Source organism: Pristis pectinata, chromosome 32, assembly GCF_009764475.1.
Source record: "Pristis pectinata isolate sPriPec2 chromosome 32, sPriPec2.1.pri, whole genome shotgun sequence".
Taxonomy (NCBI): domain Eukaryota; kingdom Metazoa; phylum Chordata; class Chondrichthyes; order Rhinopristiformes; family Pristidae; genus Pristis; species Pristis pectinata.
In genome coordinates this window covers 2450736-2464624 of record NC_067436.1, presented here as the reverse complement: position 1 = coordinate 2464624, position 13889 = coordinate 2450736, and the positions used below count along the sequence as shown (strand labels likewise).

At 46.0% G+C, this 13889-nt stretch overlaps 1 protein-coding gene across 2 annotated transcripts in view; it reads right to left on the bottom strand.

The window, feature by feature from the left end:
• Window positions 1–3735: 3735 nt before the first annotated feature.
• LOC127585189 (nuclear receptor ROR-alpha A-like) overlaps window positions 3736–13889 on the bottom strand; it is a 91999-nt gene continuing 81845 nt past the window's right edge. For both annotated transcript variants that reach the window (XM_052042421.1, XM_052042420.1), the window contains 2 exons: window positions 11292–11404; window positions 3736–9456 (listed from right to left, as the gene is read on the bottom strand). In XM_052042421.1, coding sequence (XP_051898381.1) covers window positions 9292–9456; window positions 11292–11404 — 278 coding nt within the window. In that variant the 3' untranslated portion in view covers window positions 3736–9291. The remainder of the gene's footprint in view (window positions 9457–11291; window positions 11405–13889) is intronic.

Genomic DNA, 13889 nt, shown 5'->3' with positions numbered 1-13889 from the left:
GCCATCACCTGCTTGGACAGTGCAATCCAGATTGCTAGCACCCTCTTCCTCAGATCCCCTCTTAACCTCTTACTCCTCACCTTAAGCCTTTGCCTCTGGTGTTAGTCACTTCTGCCGTGGGGAAACGTTTCTTACTATCTACCGTATCTGTGTCTCTCGTAATGTTATATACCTCTTTCAGGACTGCTCTCAGCCTCCTCTGTTCCATGGAAACCGAACCAAACCTAAGTCTTTCCTCAATATCTGAAACATTCCATCCCAGGCAACATCCTGGTGAATCTCCTCTGCACCCTCTCCTGAACAATCAAGTCCTTTCTATAGTAGAGCACACAATATTCCAGCTATGGCATAACCAATGTTTTATAAAGCTGTACCAAGACCTTCCTGCACTTGTATCCTATGCCCCAGCTAATGAAGGAAAGCACCCCACCACTCTATCAACCTGTGCCGTCACCTTCAACGATCTTTGGACTTGTACACAAAGATCCCTCTGTTCGTCAATACTCTCTGGCGCCCTACCATTCATGGTGTATGTTCTACCCTTATTAAGGCTCCCCAAAATGCACTTCAATTTATCAGGATTAAACTCCATCTACCCTTGCTCTGCCGAACTTACCAGATGCACCACCAATTTTCGTGTCATCTGTAAGTTTACTAATCTTATCTCCAATATGATATGTAAATCATAAAAGTATGTAACAGTGAGGGTCCCTGCACCGATCCCTGAGATACATCACAGGTCACAAAAACAACCCTCCAACCACCACCCTCTGTCTTCTATCACCGAGCCAATTGTGCATCCAATTTGCCAACTTGTCTTGAATCTCATGGACTCTAACCTTTTGGATCAGCCTTCCATATGGAATCTTTCAAAGCTTTACTGAAGTCCACATCAACTGCACTGCCTTCTTCAGTATATTTAGTTATCTCTTCAAAAAAATTCAATTAGTCAGACAGGATCCCCCATCAACAAATCCACGCCGACTATTCCCAATCATTCCCTGCCTTTCCCACTGTAGACTAATACTGCTCAGAATTTTTTCCAATAACTTTCCTGTCACTGAGGTTAGACTCACAGGCCTGTAGTTACCAGGCTTTAATGCTGCTGCCCTTCTTGAATAAAGGTACTAAATTTTCTGTCCTCCAGTCATCTGGTACCTCACCTGTGGCCAACAAAGATTTAATTACTTTCATCAGGGCCCCAGCAATCTCCTCCCTTAGCTGCCTGGGGCCCTGGGGATTTATCCACCTCAATGGTCACCAAAGCATCTAATACCTCCTCCTCTTTGATCTTTACATGCTCCAGCATTTCATCACCCAAATGATATCTCCAACTACAATATCCTTTTTAGTGAATACAAATGAAAAGTATCCATTTAACACCTCACCTGTGTCCTCTGGCTCCATGAACAGATTGCTCCTTTGGTCCTGAATGGACCCCACTCTTTCCCTGGTTACCCTCTTGCTCTTAATATACCTATAAAATGCTTTGGGATATTCCTTAATCTTATCTGCCAGTGACATTTTGTGGCCTGCTTTGCCTCCCAATTCATTTTTTAAGAACCCCCACCCTCCGTGCACCTTGAGTTACCGTGCACTTACCGCTCAGCCTCCTTGTCAAAGTTTCCCTGTTTTTCATTATTAAATGCTCAATATCCCTTGACATTCCAGGGTTCCCTGGTCTTGCTCTCCTTTCCCTTCACCCTTATGAGAAAACAAGTGACCTTGAACCTTCACTATTTCACTTTTAAAAGTCTCCCACTTCCCAAATGTATATTTACCCGCAAGTAACTTCTCCCAGTCTATATTTGCCAAGTCCTGCCTAATGATATTGAAATCATCCCTCCCACATATGGAACATAGAACACTACAGCACAGTACAGGCCCTTCGGCCCACAATGTTGTGCCAACATTTTATCCTGCTCTAAGATCTAACCCTTCCCTCCCACATAGCCCCCTATTTTTCTCTCATTCATGTGTCTATCAAACACAATTTCAGAACTATCCTTATCCTTTCCAGAACTATTTTGAAACTTACCGAGCAATGGTCACTGTCCCCAAAGCGCTCACCCACTGACAGTTCATCCACCCGGCCGACTTCATTCCCCAGGATTCGGTTTAGCACAGCCCCATTCCTGGTCAAACTATCTGTATACTGGCACAAAGACCTCTCCTGGATGCCCTTTAAAAATTCTACCCAAATGCAGTTTGCTTAACAGTTTTACAGAACACCTCTCTTCAGTCCACAGTGGAGATCCTGAGCTTCCAGTCGCCTGTCACCTTGATTCATCATCCAACTCAGACCTCTCTGCCTTTGGTCTCCAACACTGTTCCAATAAAGCCCAATGTAAATGAGGGACCAGCTCTTCATCGAATTCCAAGTGCAAACTGGAGGAACAGCACCTCATTTTCCGTCTTGGAACCTTGCAGCCTAACGGCATGAACATTGAATTCTCCCACTTTAGGTAATCCCCACTCCCCTTCCCCACACCTCCCCCCGCCCTCCTTATGCTTCTCTTCTTCCCTTTCCTAGCCTCATTTTTTTACCCCTCTCTCCTTACCTTTGACCCATCCCCTGGTGGATCTGCCCTCCCCTCCTCCCCCGCACCTGCCTATCACTATCTCTTACCTGCATCTTCCTATCACCACCCTGTGCCCACCCCACCTCCCCTTTTTTATCCACCTATCACTGCTCTGCTTTTCCCTCCTATATATGGGGCTTCCCCTTTCCCTATCTTCAGTCCTGAAGAAGGGTCCTGACCCCGAAACGTTGACCGCCTGCTTTTCTCCACGGATGCTGCCTGGCCTGCTGAGTTCCTCCAGCATCATTGTGTTTTTCATCTGGATTCCAGCATCTGCGGTCCTTTGTTTCTCTAGCTCCTCATCTTCTATCTAAGTACATTATGGGCCTCAGGAATTAATGTTGAATACAACAATTTCAGTAACCAGCCTCTCTTGTTCTGATGTAAACCCATGAGATTACTGAGTTTTTCCTCTCTGCACGGATGCTGTCTGATCTGCTGAGTATTTCCAACATTCTCTCTTTATATCTAAGGAACACATGAATAAGCATGTAATAAAAGGATAAGTGATGTCCTTATATAAGTATTTCAGACAATAAAGGAATTGAGGCAGAGGGAGCCTATCGTCTGGAGTGGGAGTCCAGAGCTCAGGTGGAACTGTAACTTTGGAAGCACGATGTTACTCTCTCCAGCATCGGAGGGAGCATGTCACAGAACAATCAGCTGTATGAAAACTGGCAGTCCTCGACACGGTAAGGGGCAGACCTGGAGTGCGAGGGGGAGAATGTGAGACGGGGATATCAAGGTGGTGAGGCGGACGGAGGAGGGGACGGTGATGTGGGGATAAGGTGAGGAGAGGGTGAAGCTAAGGGTCCGAAGGAGGGGAGGGAGGGCGAGGTGGTGTGGGCAAGGCCAAGATGTGGGGGGGGGGGGGGGAGAAAGGGCAAGGTGGGGAATGTGTGCAGGGAAAGAGGGTGAAGTGTGGCAGAGAAGGCAAGCTGGAATGAGGGTGATGAGGAAGAGGGCGAGAGGAAGGGAGGAAGAGAGTGAGGTGGTATGAAAGTGAGATGAAAAGCAGATGTACTAGATCATGGAGAGGGGATGCAGGAGGCTCCTGGGTTGGGTGGGCTTCAGGAAAGAATTCACAACAGTTCATTGACGAGGAAAGAAAGAAGATGACACCAGGCAGAGCCCACTATAAGCAATGATTTTATTGTGGGGTAACCGCACGTGAACACATCTGAAACTGATGTGCCAACTGCAGTTTTTATATCGGGATTATTAAAGGTAACAGTTTCTAAGTACAATATAACAACATTCATATTAGAATGAAAATCTGAATTTTTAAAAGACAACATTAAATCTCTCTTTTTACAGTTTTATTTACAAAACAGATCAAAATACTTGTTTTATTTAGGAATCAGTGAAGGAGCAAGACTATCTAGGATTGACAGACTGTAGGCAAGAGAATCAAAAAAGGTGTATCTAAAGGAAGTAACACAGTCCTTTGCCAAGAAGGATAATTTACCCCAGTCTTTGTTATGTATCCCAAGTTTTGCCTTTTAACATGTGTATCTGTGGCTGACCTACTTAGTGAAATTAAGGTGACTGCACGGTGGCATTACTTAGGAACAATGATATTTCTTCACGAAAGCAACTCATCTAGCACCACACAGCAGGAAACACAAACAGTACACCTTAGTTTGTAACTATGGCTAAAATAGCATATACATAAAGATATTATACAGTTATAATGCTTTATTTAATAAACAGTTAAATATTTGCTCTGAGCAGCTTGATAATACCATTTTCTTCCTTACCTATACAGAAACAAACAGAATTTTAAAAGGATAACTGTATACATGGTGAATCAACATTAAATACTGTAAGAGAAAAGGAGAGAGAAGGGACTCTAAATGGGCCATTGCAAATTCTTCTGAACCAAAGAGTTAGTAACTTACAGCGATGTAGGTGATAAATAGCAGGCAGCATTTACAAGCCCAGGTCTAAGACTTACTATGCACAGAAAGTGATTACTTTTATCTTTTATTGCTTGACATGGTGTTATGGCTAGAGTTTTAGCTTTTATTGTTTGAACTTTGGAGGCAAAAATTGCTAAGATTTTATAAAAATGGATAAAATTCTATTTGAAAGTTTCCCAGCTGACACTAACAGTAAAAGCCTTGTCTGGGCTTGCCCCATTAACACTTCTCTTTAGACTGGGGAAGTATAATACAGCTGCAAAGGTCAACATTGGCCCAACCCACAACACAAAACACCTCCCTCATGAGGACCAACACACACAAGGGACACAGTCCGCTTAAATCTGACACTTTAATGACCAAACACCAGGCCATTGTTTGGATGAGATTAACGCCCACAGCAACTCAAACAGATATCTAGGTAAAAACTTTTTAAGAAAACTTTAATTTTTCACCATACAAAATATCTTTTATTGCTTGTGATTGAAAAATTGTTTGCACATTAAAAACTGGTTTGAAGTGTTCTAAAAATCCATACTCTCTGTCAATGTAAAGGAGCCTGAACTACGTTGTGCAAATGAACTCTCAGAGAACACCTCTATGGATACTGCGCAGTGGGAAAGCAGGTGTTAGTGAGCAGACAACACCAAAATGGGATTGAATGGTAGCAGTGAGGTACCTGCTGAGTGGGGTACAAATACTGAGGAAAGTGGAGGAGATACAGCAGGGAAACAGGCCCTTCGGCCCACCGAGTCCATGCCTACCATTAACAAGTGCAGGTGGCCGTGTCTAAGCAGTTTTAATACACAATCATAGATGTAAGTAGTGGAGAAATCTCATTTGAGACAGATGACGGCTTATTCGGAGTAAGAATAAGAAAAAGCAGTGCCCCATTAATGTCAACGGTGTATTGTACTCGGTATCCCTCAGCTCTGAAACGGGCTGGTGAGTCTCACAAGGCTTGCCAACTCCAGCAGAGTACCTCACTTGAGCTACAGTGTAAATGGACCCTGATGACCTACTGAGCAACACTGATGCTGATACTGTAAATGATAACGTGAACCCTTTCACTGGCCAGTCACCGTTCCCGGTTCTGTCAAACAGGCAGTATAATTCTGCATGATGCCAAGGTCGCAGAAAGGAACCTCTCATAAACTGCACAAAGTTGTTGGGAAGCTCTGTTTTATCTGAGTAATTGATCAGATGGGAAACCGAGCAATGGCGCAGAGGCAATGACTGACTGGCAGAGGTCACACCTGCACAGGTCTAACAGGAGACAGTGGGAAACTGGAGATTTGGTTTCTAAGTTACCATTAATTGCAGTTGACCAGCTCTGAACAAAGTTTCACCTGAATCATCAATCTGTCCTGTTCCTTTGTTGGTCCAGACCACCTGCGATGGTCTTACAGCATTTTGATTTTGTTGCTTTTTGCTATTGTGGTGCAGGTAATGTTAACCCTTGATGGGGTAGAGCAGGGGGATGTGAGTGGGGGAGAAGCTGGGATGGTGGCAGGAGGCCGTACACAGGCAGAGAGCCAGGATGGAGGGTGTTGTCTTTTACTCAAAGATAAAAACATTACACGTTGGAAACACTCAGCGGATCAGGGAGCATCTGTGGATGGAGAAACAGTCAACGTTTCAGATGCAAGGCCTTTCATCAGTTCTGAAGTGTCGACTGTTTCTGCACAGATGCTGCCTGATCTCCTGTGTGTGTTCAGCGTTTTATGTTTTTATTTCAGAATGCCAGCATCTGCAGTTTTTCCCTTTCATTTGAAGACCCTGCCTTACGGTGACAGCAGTGAACATTGCTTGTTCTCGGGGAAGTCCCGTGACCTTACGCATGTGCCCTGTGACCTTGCGCAGATGAGAGCCGGGCACTGCAGGATCTGTTTGAGGTTATTTATTCAGAGTTGTGAGGAGTTGCACACCGTCCTTTGGCTGCCAGAACACTGAGCTGGAGCACAAAACATATTCAGGGGGAGAGTGTAGCAATTAATGACTGGAACACTGGCCTTTAATTCCTCCTTAAACACCCGACCTGTTGGGGTTGACAAGTCTTTGGGATTATCCTGAGGATTTCGGGAAATGAAGACCAATCATCTGGGAAAAGGTGTAAAACAATGAAAGTGAATAAAAATTGGGGCAGTAAAAAGGAAAGAGTTTACTTTGAACACTTGTTTATTAATTATGGAAATATTAGAGATCAGACAAGAGGCTGTTTGACAGTCACCCATTGGGATAATGGAACCAGGGCTGAACACGTGAAGGGGAGCTGTGGATGGGCCACACGGCTACGAGAACGGGTGTTATGTACGTGTGGGTGCGGAGTCCTGTATGAATGAGCGGATGGGCACTCAGTGTGGGTGATGGGCACAGGAGGGCACATCCCTGGGATGGAGGCTCCCGAACACAATTGTGGTGAATTCAGTGAGGGCGTTCAGTGGACGGACCCAACCTCGTGCAAACTGTTGGGGTAACTGCAGCCTGCCCCTGCCGCCCTGACACCCAGTGGCAGCTCCTCGAGGAGAAGCAGGGAGTGGCAATGCCCTGGGATTTACAGCTCACAGCAGGCAGGGAAGGTGTCAAGGCTGGGAGCTGATGCGTCAGCTGAAGGCTAATGCCCATCCTACAGGGCCTTACTCTTACAGTGGGTTCTCCAGGATCAGGTTTTCCTTCTGCTGTCAGACTGGGTCGAGGAGTTTGTTCTCTGTCCCAATTGGGCAATGCCCCTCTGAGATTGACCCTGCTTTCCCCCAGACAGGCTGTGTGTTGGCAGGCTGGCACTGCGCTGTCCTGATAAACAGTAGCAAGGTGTGGGCGGTATAAACTCTCAGAACACACATCAGGGCAGTCGGAACAGTTGGGAGAGCAGGTCTGTCTCCTGAACAGTGTGATGATAAAGTCAGGCATCTATCAGTATTCCATAGAAGTGTCCACCAAAAAAAGCAGTCCCACTATAAAAGCAAAGCCTGAACCATTCTTGTACAATGGCTGAGGTTTTGAAAGACATTGATTAGCAACTAAATAGTAACTGTAAGCAATTTTATCCTCAAGTCAGTTTGCAACCTCTTTGAGCATGCATGTCCTTGCTCTGTTACTGTTAATGGAAGTACCTGACCATTTCGTACCCTCATTGTAACCAAACATCCTCCCTGAGCTAAAATTTCAAATCCTCCATCTGACCACGGGGAATTTCTTCCTACAATTCTTCAGATGTAGTCAGAATCCTGGATTGTTTTCACAGTAACAGCAATCGCCAGCCACGTGTCACAACTGGTAACTGACCACACTCACCACATTTCAAACAAACACTGGCCTAACTGCAAGGTTCAGATCATCCCGGATCCAGAGAGATCCCAGAGCCAGACTAACTCCGGGACTGCCTCACACACAGACACACAGATAATTCAGACAACAGCCCTTAGCACAATAAGAGACTGTAGAAACACACGGTTTACTTCCCTGAGGGGTTAAATGTGCACCAGTGAGTGCCCTTTTACATATTGCACTACGGAGCAATGAGACGTGCAAAAAGCAACAGTGACCCAGACTCACAAGCGTGCGCACACTGCCACACGCACACACTTTCACACTGCCATGCACCCACCCACATATACTCACTCACCTACACACACACACACACCCTTTCTTTCACCCTTATACCCACACACTCAGACACGCACACAAACTGTTACTCCCACCTACGCACACCACACATACACTCACACTCCTCACCCCATGTACACCCAACATCTACACCTCACGGCTGTCCACACACACCCACTCTCCACACCCAAAAACAGACGTGTGCTTTAGACATTTCTACATATTCACACATTTTTGGAATGTCGTTTCACAAGGAAACCTCCATTTCAAGGATATTTGCCAGAAAACATATAAACACTGTGGCACATCAGATGAAAACATCTCACTAGACAGAATCAGACATGGTCTCAGAAGAAAATAATACCAAGCCTTTAGAAAATAACATTTCTTTCTATTATTGTCTTGCCTTACAAAAAAACATTTTACACAAATCACATCTCTTTTATTGCCGGAATATTTTAAGTGCTTCCTAATATTCATACGAGGGTTATAAAAATAGAACTCTTTCTTAAGTGGTCCAGACAAGGCTTTGTATTTTATAAATCATTTGATACCGTCACCTTTCACCGTACTATTCTGGATCTGAATCAGTTACACACTGTTCAGCCACACAGACAATGGAAACTGGAGTGCGTTTGTAAACCAAACTAATTGTGTGGGCATTCCTACAACACACAAACATCAACTTAAACAGCAGCATCTGAAACTCCCACCCCCTCCTGTACACTCAACAATTAAACTTGTATTTCTTGTGCATGTCCTTTAACAGAGTTAATAAATACCAACATATCATGTACAAATTGGGAAAAGGTGCTTAAAATATAGATTCATATATCATCTCACAGCACATCAAAGTTAAAATGATATACTGATATTAAATGTTATATTCACTGTATTTACTCAATATACCCTGTAAAAGATTTGCTCTAAAGAAGCTTCTCAGCATTATAATGTCACTGTACGCTGTGCTCTACACAAACTAAATGCATGAGAAAAACAGGTTCAACTTTCACTAGGAAACTAATGTTAATCCCCCCGCCCCAACCCTCCAAAGTCCCCCAGGACCTTGCCGCCTCTTTGATCTCTTGGGCTGTGCACACGGCTGGTGCACTGAGTGACTGAGTCTCATCACGTGACCCGCGGCAGGACTTCCAGGTGCCGATGTCCACTGGTGCCAAAGATTAACCGTCTGTTGGCATCATCTGCTCAAACTCAGAGCTGAACAGCTCCTTGTACAGCGGAGGAAAATGCACACGCACAATGTCTGGGTGTATTGCTTTAAACGTGGAGAGCTTCTCAGTGTGTCGGTTACACAGTGCTCGTAATGTGGTCACTTTAGATAGGAGCTGGAAAGAGAAGGGGAAACGATTAGAGAGCATTTCCTTTGTCAGTGTGAGTGGAAAGCCCGCAGAGAGGAAGTAACAACAGGATAAAGTCACGGAAATCATAAACTGCAGATGCTGGAAACCTGAAATAAAGTAGGAAATTTTGGAAACACTGGACAGGTCAGGCAGCATCCGTGAAGAGAGAAACAGTCAAGGTTTCAGGTCTGACAAAGGGCTGCAGATCCGAAACATTGACCATTTCTCTTTTCACAGTCACTGTCTGACCAGCTGAGGTTTTCCAGCATTTTCCACTTCAAGTTAAAGTCCAGGCTTCAGCTAATCAGCAGAAGGACGGGTGGACAATGCACCACGTAAAAGCAAGAGGGAAGATGGCCAACACCCAGCACTACCACAAAGCAGACGAGGGTAGACACCAAGACTGAAATGAGCTTTTCAGCACAATCATTTCACCACACGTGGAGCTGCACTGAAGACAACTGATGCTGGACAGGTTGAAGAAATCTTCAAACATCACATCACTGTGAAGCAGCAAGAGTGGACTGATGGGAAGTGGCAATGCAGTGAAGGGACAGACGACGGCATCACATCAGTGTAACAGTCAGGCTGCGCCTGTTGAGACCACGTCACAGAGACAGAAAATGGCAGAGTGTCAGGGCAGCAGGAAGTGCACCACGTCGGACCGATTGTCAGTACAGGAGCTCCCCGGGTGACGGATGAATGACTTACAGAAATCCAATTTTATTAAATTCTCTCATACATTTTAAAGCATTTATCAAAATAGTAGTAACAATAATAAAGTATATAATAATAACAGAAATAAATAAAATGCTTCATTCATGACTGGACAGTATATTTTCCATTAATTTAATTATGGGTAAAGCTAGGGTGATTCTTTAATAAAATGAAAGAATTACAGTAAGTGTATGTATAGTGATTCGATTTGGGTAGCTGTAGAAAGCAGCCATTTCTGACACAGAGAAAATGGTTTACCACAGTTCTCAGGAACAGAGCCCATGCATAACCCGGGGAGTGTCTGTACATCAGGGTGACAGGTGATACCCTCGCGTCTGATCAGCGGACGGGGGGGCGCCGGGTCCGAGCGGCCAACGGGGAGGGGCCACATCTGAGCCCCAGACAATGAGGTGGCAGCAGAGGAACAGACAGTGTCAATAGCAGCAAATGGGAGAGTCCAAGAACTGGAGACTTCAGACCAACGTTCCATTGCCTCAGAGCCACACTGACACCCTGTCGGACCAGAGTGCTGTCATCGGCTGAGCGCTGTGTGCTAGGCCGATCTCTGTGCTGGAGTCACAGACTATGGTGGTGATCTAAAGAAACCACAACGGTGCTGTGGTGACAGATAGACAACAGCTGTGCATCTGTCGAGCCCGTAATTTGTACTAATCTCTGTTCTTGATATTTCTGGCTGTGAATTATTTAACTGTGACTCAGAGGGCTAACGTGAGAGAGCTCAGAGTGTAAATCCCACCACTCTCCTCCTGGGTACAGTAACATGGAGGTTACTGCACCAGCAGCCAAAGTCCTGATCACTGAAGCAGAGACTGCGGTGGCTGGGAATTTAAATACAAGATGTTAAGTTCTTCTGGAGTTTTAAGTAAGCCAAATCAGGAATGCTGACCATGAAAGCACCGGGTTCTCTCCTTCTCTCGGGCCAGGGGCTCTCCTGCCCGAACCCTCTCTCAATCATACATGACTCCACACCCAATAATGGGGTTGACCCCTAACTGCCTCCTCAGGGGGAATTATAGGTGGTGATAAGTGCCGACATTGCCAGTGATGCTTGGGTCGCACCAGTGGATAGAGAAGTGCGGTACCTTGGTCAGAATGCCATCCTCTCGGTGATGTTTCTGCAGGAGGTGTTGAAGGGCCAACTGGATCCTCTGCTGCAGCTTCTCCACTTTGATTTTCTCCTGAAGCCACAGGCGATCTGGGGATTGAGATCGCAGCACAGTCAACCCGGCAGTCGGCAGCCCAGCCCAGCCTCAATCCACACATGACTGGGACCACAGACTGTTAATGCACTCTGTGTGCTACCATGGGTGTGGGGAGACAGGGCACATCCTCCTGTGCCCATCTGACACCAACTCACACTCACCCTGTACCCATCCCACAACCACCCCCGTGCCCACACACACAACCCACACCCCGTGCCCACACACACACCCCACACTCATCCCTACACCCTGTGCCCACCCACACACTCCACACCCATACCCACACCACACACCCGCCCACATACACGCCACACCGATAACCCTGATCAACGCTGCTAAAACCAAATATAACAAAGGGAAACAGTCCGCACAGTCAGTGAACAAGATACTGGGAACAGTAGTAGTGTGGGGATGTTACTGGAAGCACGCAGGCCAAGTACCTGTCACAATGCCTGCTGAACAACTGAAGCCCAGTCAATGAAGTTAATCAGCAATCAAGAAGAGAATCAGAAGTGATCATCTACTGAGCGGAACATCAGAAAAACACCTTTGTTTAGAACATAGAACAATTACAGCACAATTCAGACCCTCTGGCCCACAAAGCTGTGCCGAACATGTCCCTACCCTAGAAATTACTAGGCTTACCCATAGCCCTCTATTTTACTCAGCTCCATGTACCGATCCAACAGTCTCTTGAAAGACCCTATCGTATCAGCCTCCACCACTGTTTCCGGCAGCCCATTCCCCGCACTCACCACTCTCTGAGTAAAAAACTTACCCCTGACATCTCCTCTGTATCTACTCCCCAGCACCTTAAACCTATGTCCTCTTGTGGCCACCATTTCAGCCCTGGAGAAAAGCCTCTGACTATCTACCCTATCAATACCTCTCATCATCTTATACACCTCAATCAGGTCCCCCCTCATCCTCCATCCCGATGACCAGTATACAGTCAGTTCGAATCTCACATCTTGCAAGCAGGGTGACCCAAAACTGGATGTGGAAGTGGTGGAGCAGACTGTAAACCCACAAGGTGGTTCAATAGCCAACACAGCCGGTTCTCCAGGGAATCTGGTTACACCATGGAACTTTAACACACTGAGGTCACACTGTGGAACTCTCTCTGATGATGCAGAACCCTCTGTCTGAGACAGAGAGGTGGAACTGGATACAACAGTTCCCATTTCTATTACCAAATCTCTCCAGAATCTTGATTTGCTCTATCCCTGTAATTCATCGAGACAGACAACCCTCCATTTTCCGCACGTCAGTCCAGCTATGGACACCTAGACACTCACCTGCCATCACAGTTCCTGGTGTGTATATCACTACGTCCCCAGTCACTGCCCCAGGTGTGAACCCCTGGGTACCTATTTCCAGTGGGTGCTCTTGTAGTGAACACACAGCCACAGAGTCAGGCCTGTCATCCACCATGAAGTATCTGTCTAAAATAATCCCAGTTACCAGCCCTTGGTCTGTTACGTTCTAATCCTTCTTGGTTTAACTGATCGTCTCGATGTCTGAATATCGCCAGGATACCTGCTCTACTGTACACCGAGTGAAAAGATTTTTCCTCAGATCCCCCCTTATCCTCTTACCCTAAACTTATGCTTTCTAGATTATGAAGTCTTTGCAATGGGAAAAGTTTGCCACTCTGCACCCTAACTGTACCCCTCATGACTTTGTACACCTCCCTCAGCCACCTCCACTCCAAGAGAAGCAAGCCCAGCCTCTCCAGTCTCTCATAACTGAAACACTTCATCCCAGGCGACATCCTGGTGAATCTCCTCTGCACCGCAATCACATCCTTCCTATAGTGTGGTGACCAGAACCGCACACAGTGCCCCAGGTGTGGCCCAACCAATATTTTAATGAAGTTGTACTATGACCTCAGCGATCTTATGTTCTATGACCCAGCAAACAAAAGCAAGCAACCCTTAGACTTTCTTTCCATCTCATCTAGCTCTGCCAACACCTTCAGGGACCTATGGACTTGCACACCAAGGTCCCTTTGTTCCTTGTGTCCTCCCCTTATCAGGATTGAATTCTATCTGCCATTGGTCTGGCTATCTTACCGAATGATCAAACCGTCCTGTAGCCTAAGACTCTTCACTATCGACAACACTCGCAATTTTCCTGTCACCTGCAAACTTGCTAATCATACCTCTTACACTCTTATCCAAATCATTAATATATGACAACCAATAAGGTCCCAGCACCGCTCTCTGTAGCACACCTCCGGTCACAAAAACAACTTTCCACCACCTACCTCTGTCTCCAATTGCCAAGCCAATTTTGGACACAATGTACCCAGTTTACCCTGGATCCCATGGGCCCTAACCTTTTGGACCAGTCTCCCATGTGGGACTCTGTCCTAAGCCTTACTGAAGTTCCTGTGGACCACATCAAACGCACCACCCTCATCAATACACCTTCAGAAAATTGAATCCGTTTGGTCAGATGTGATCTCCCCCTACG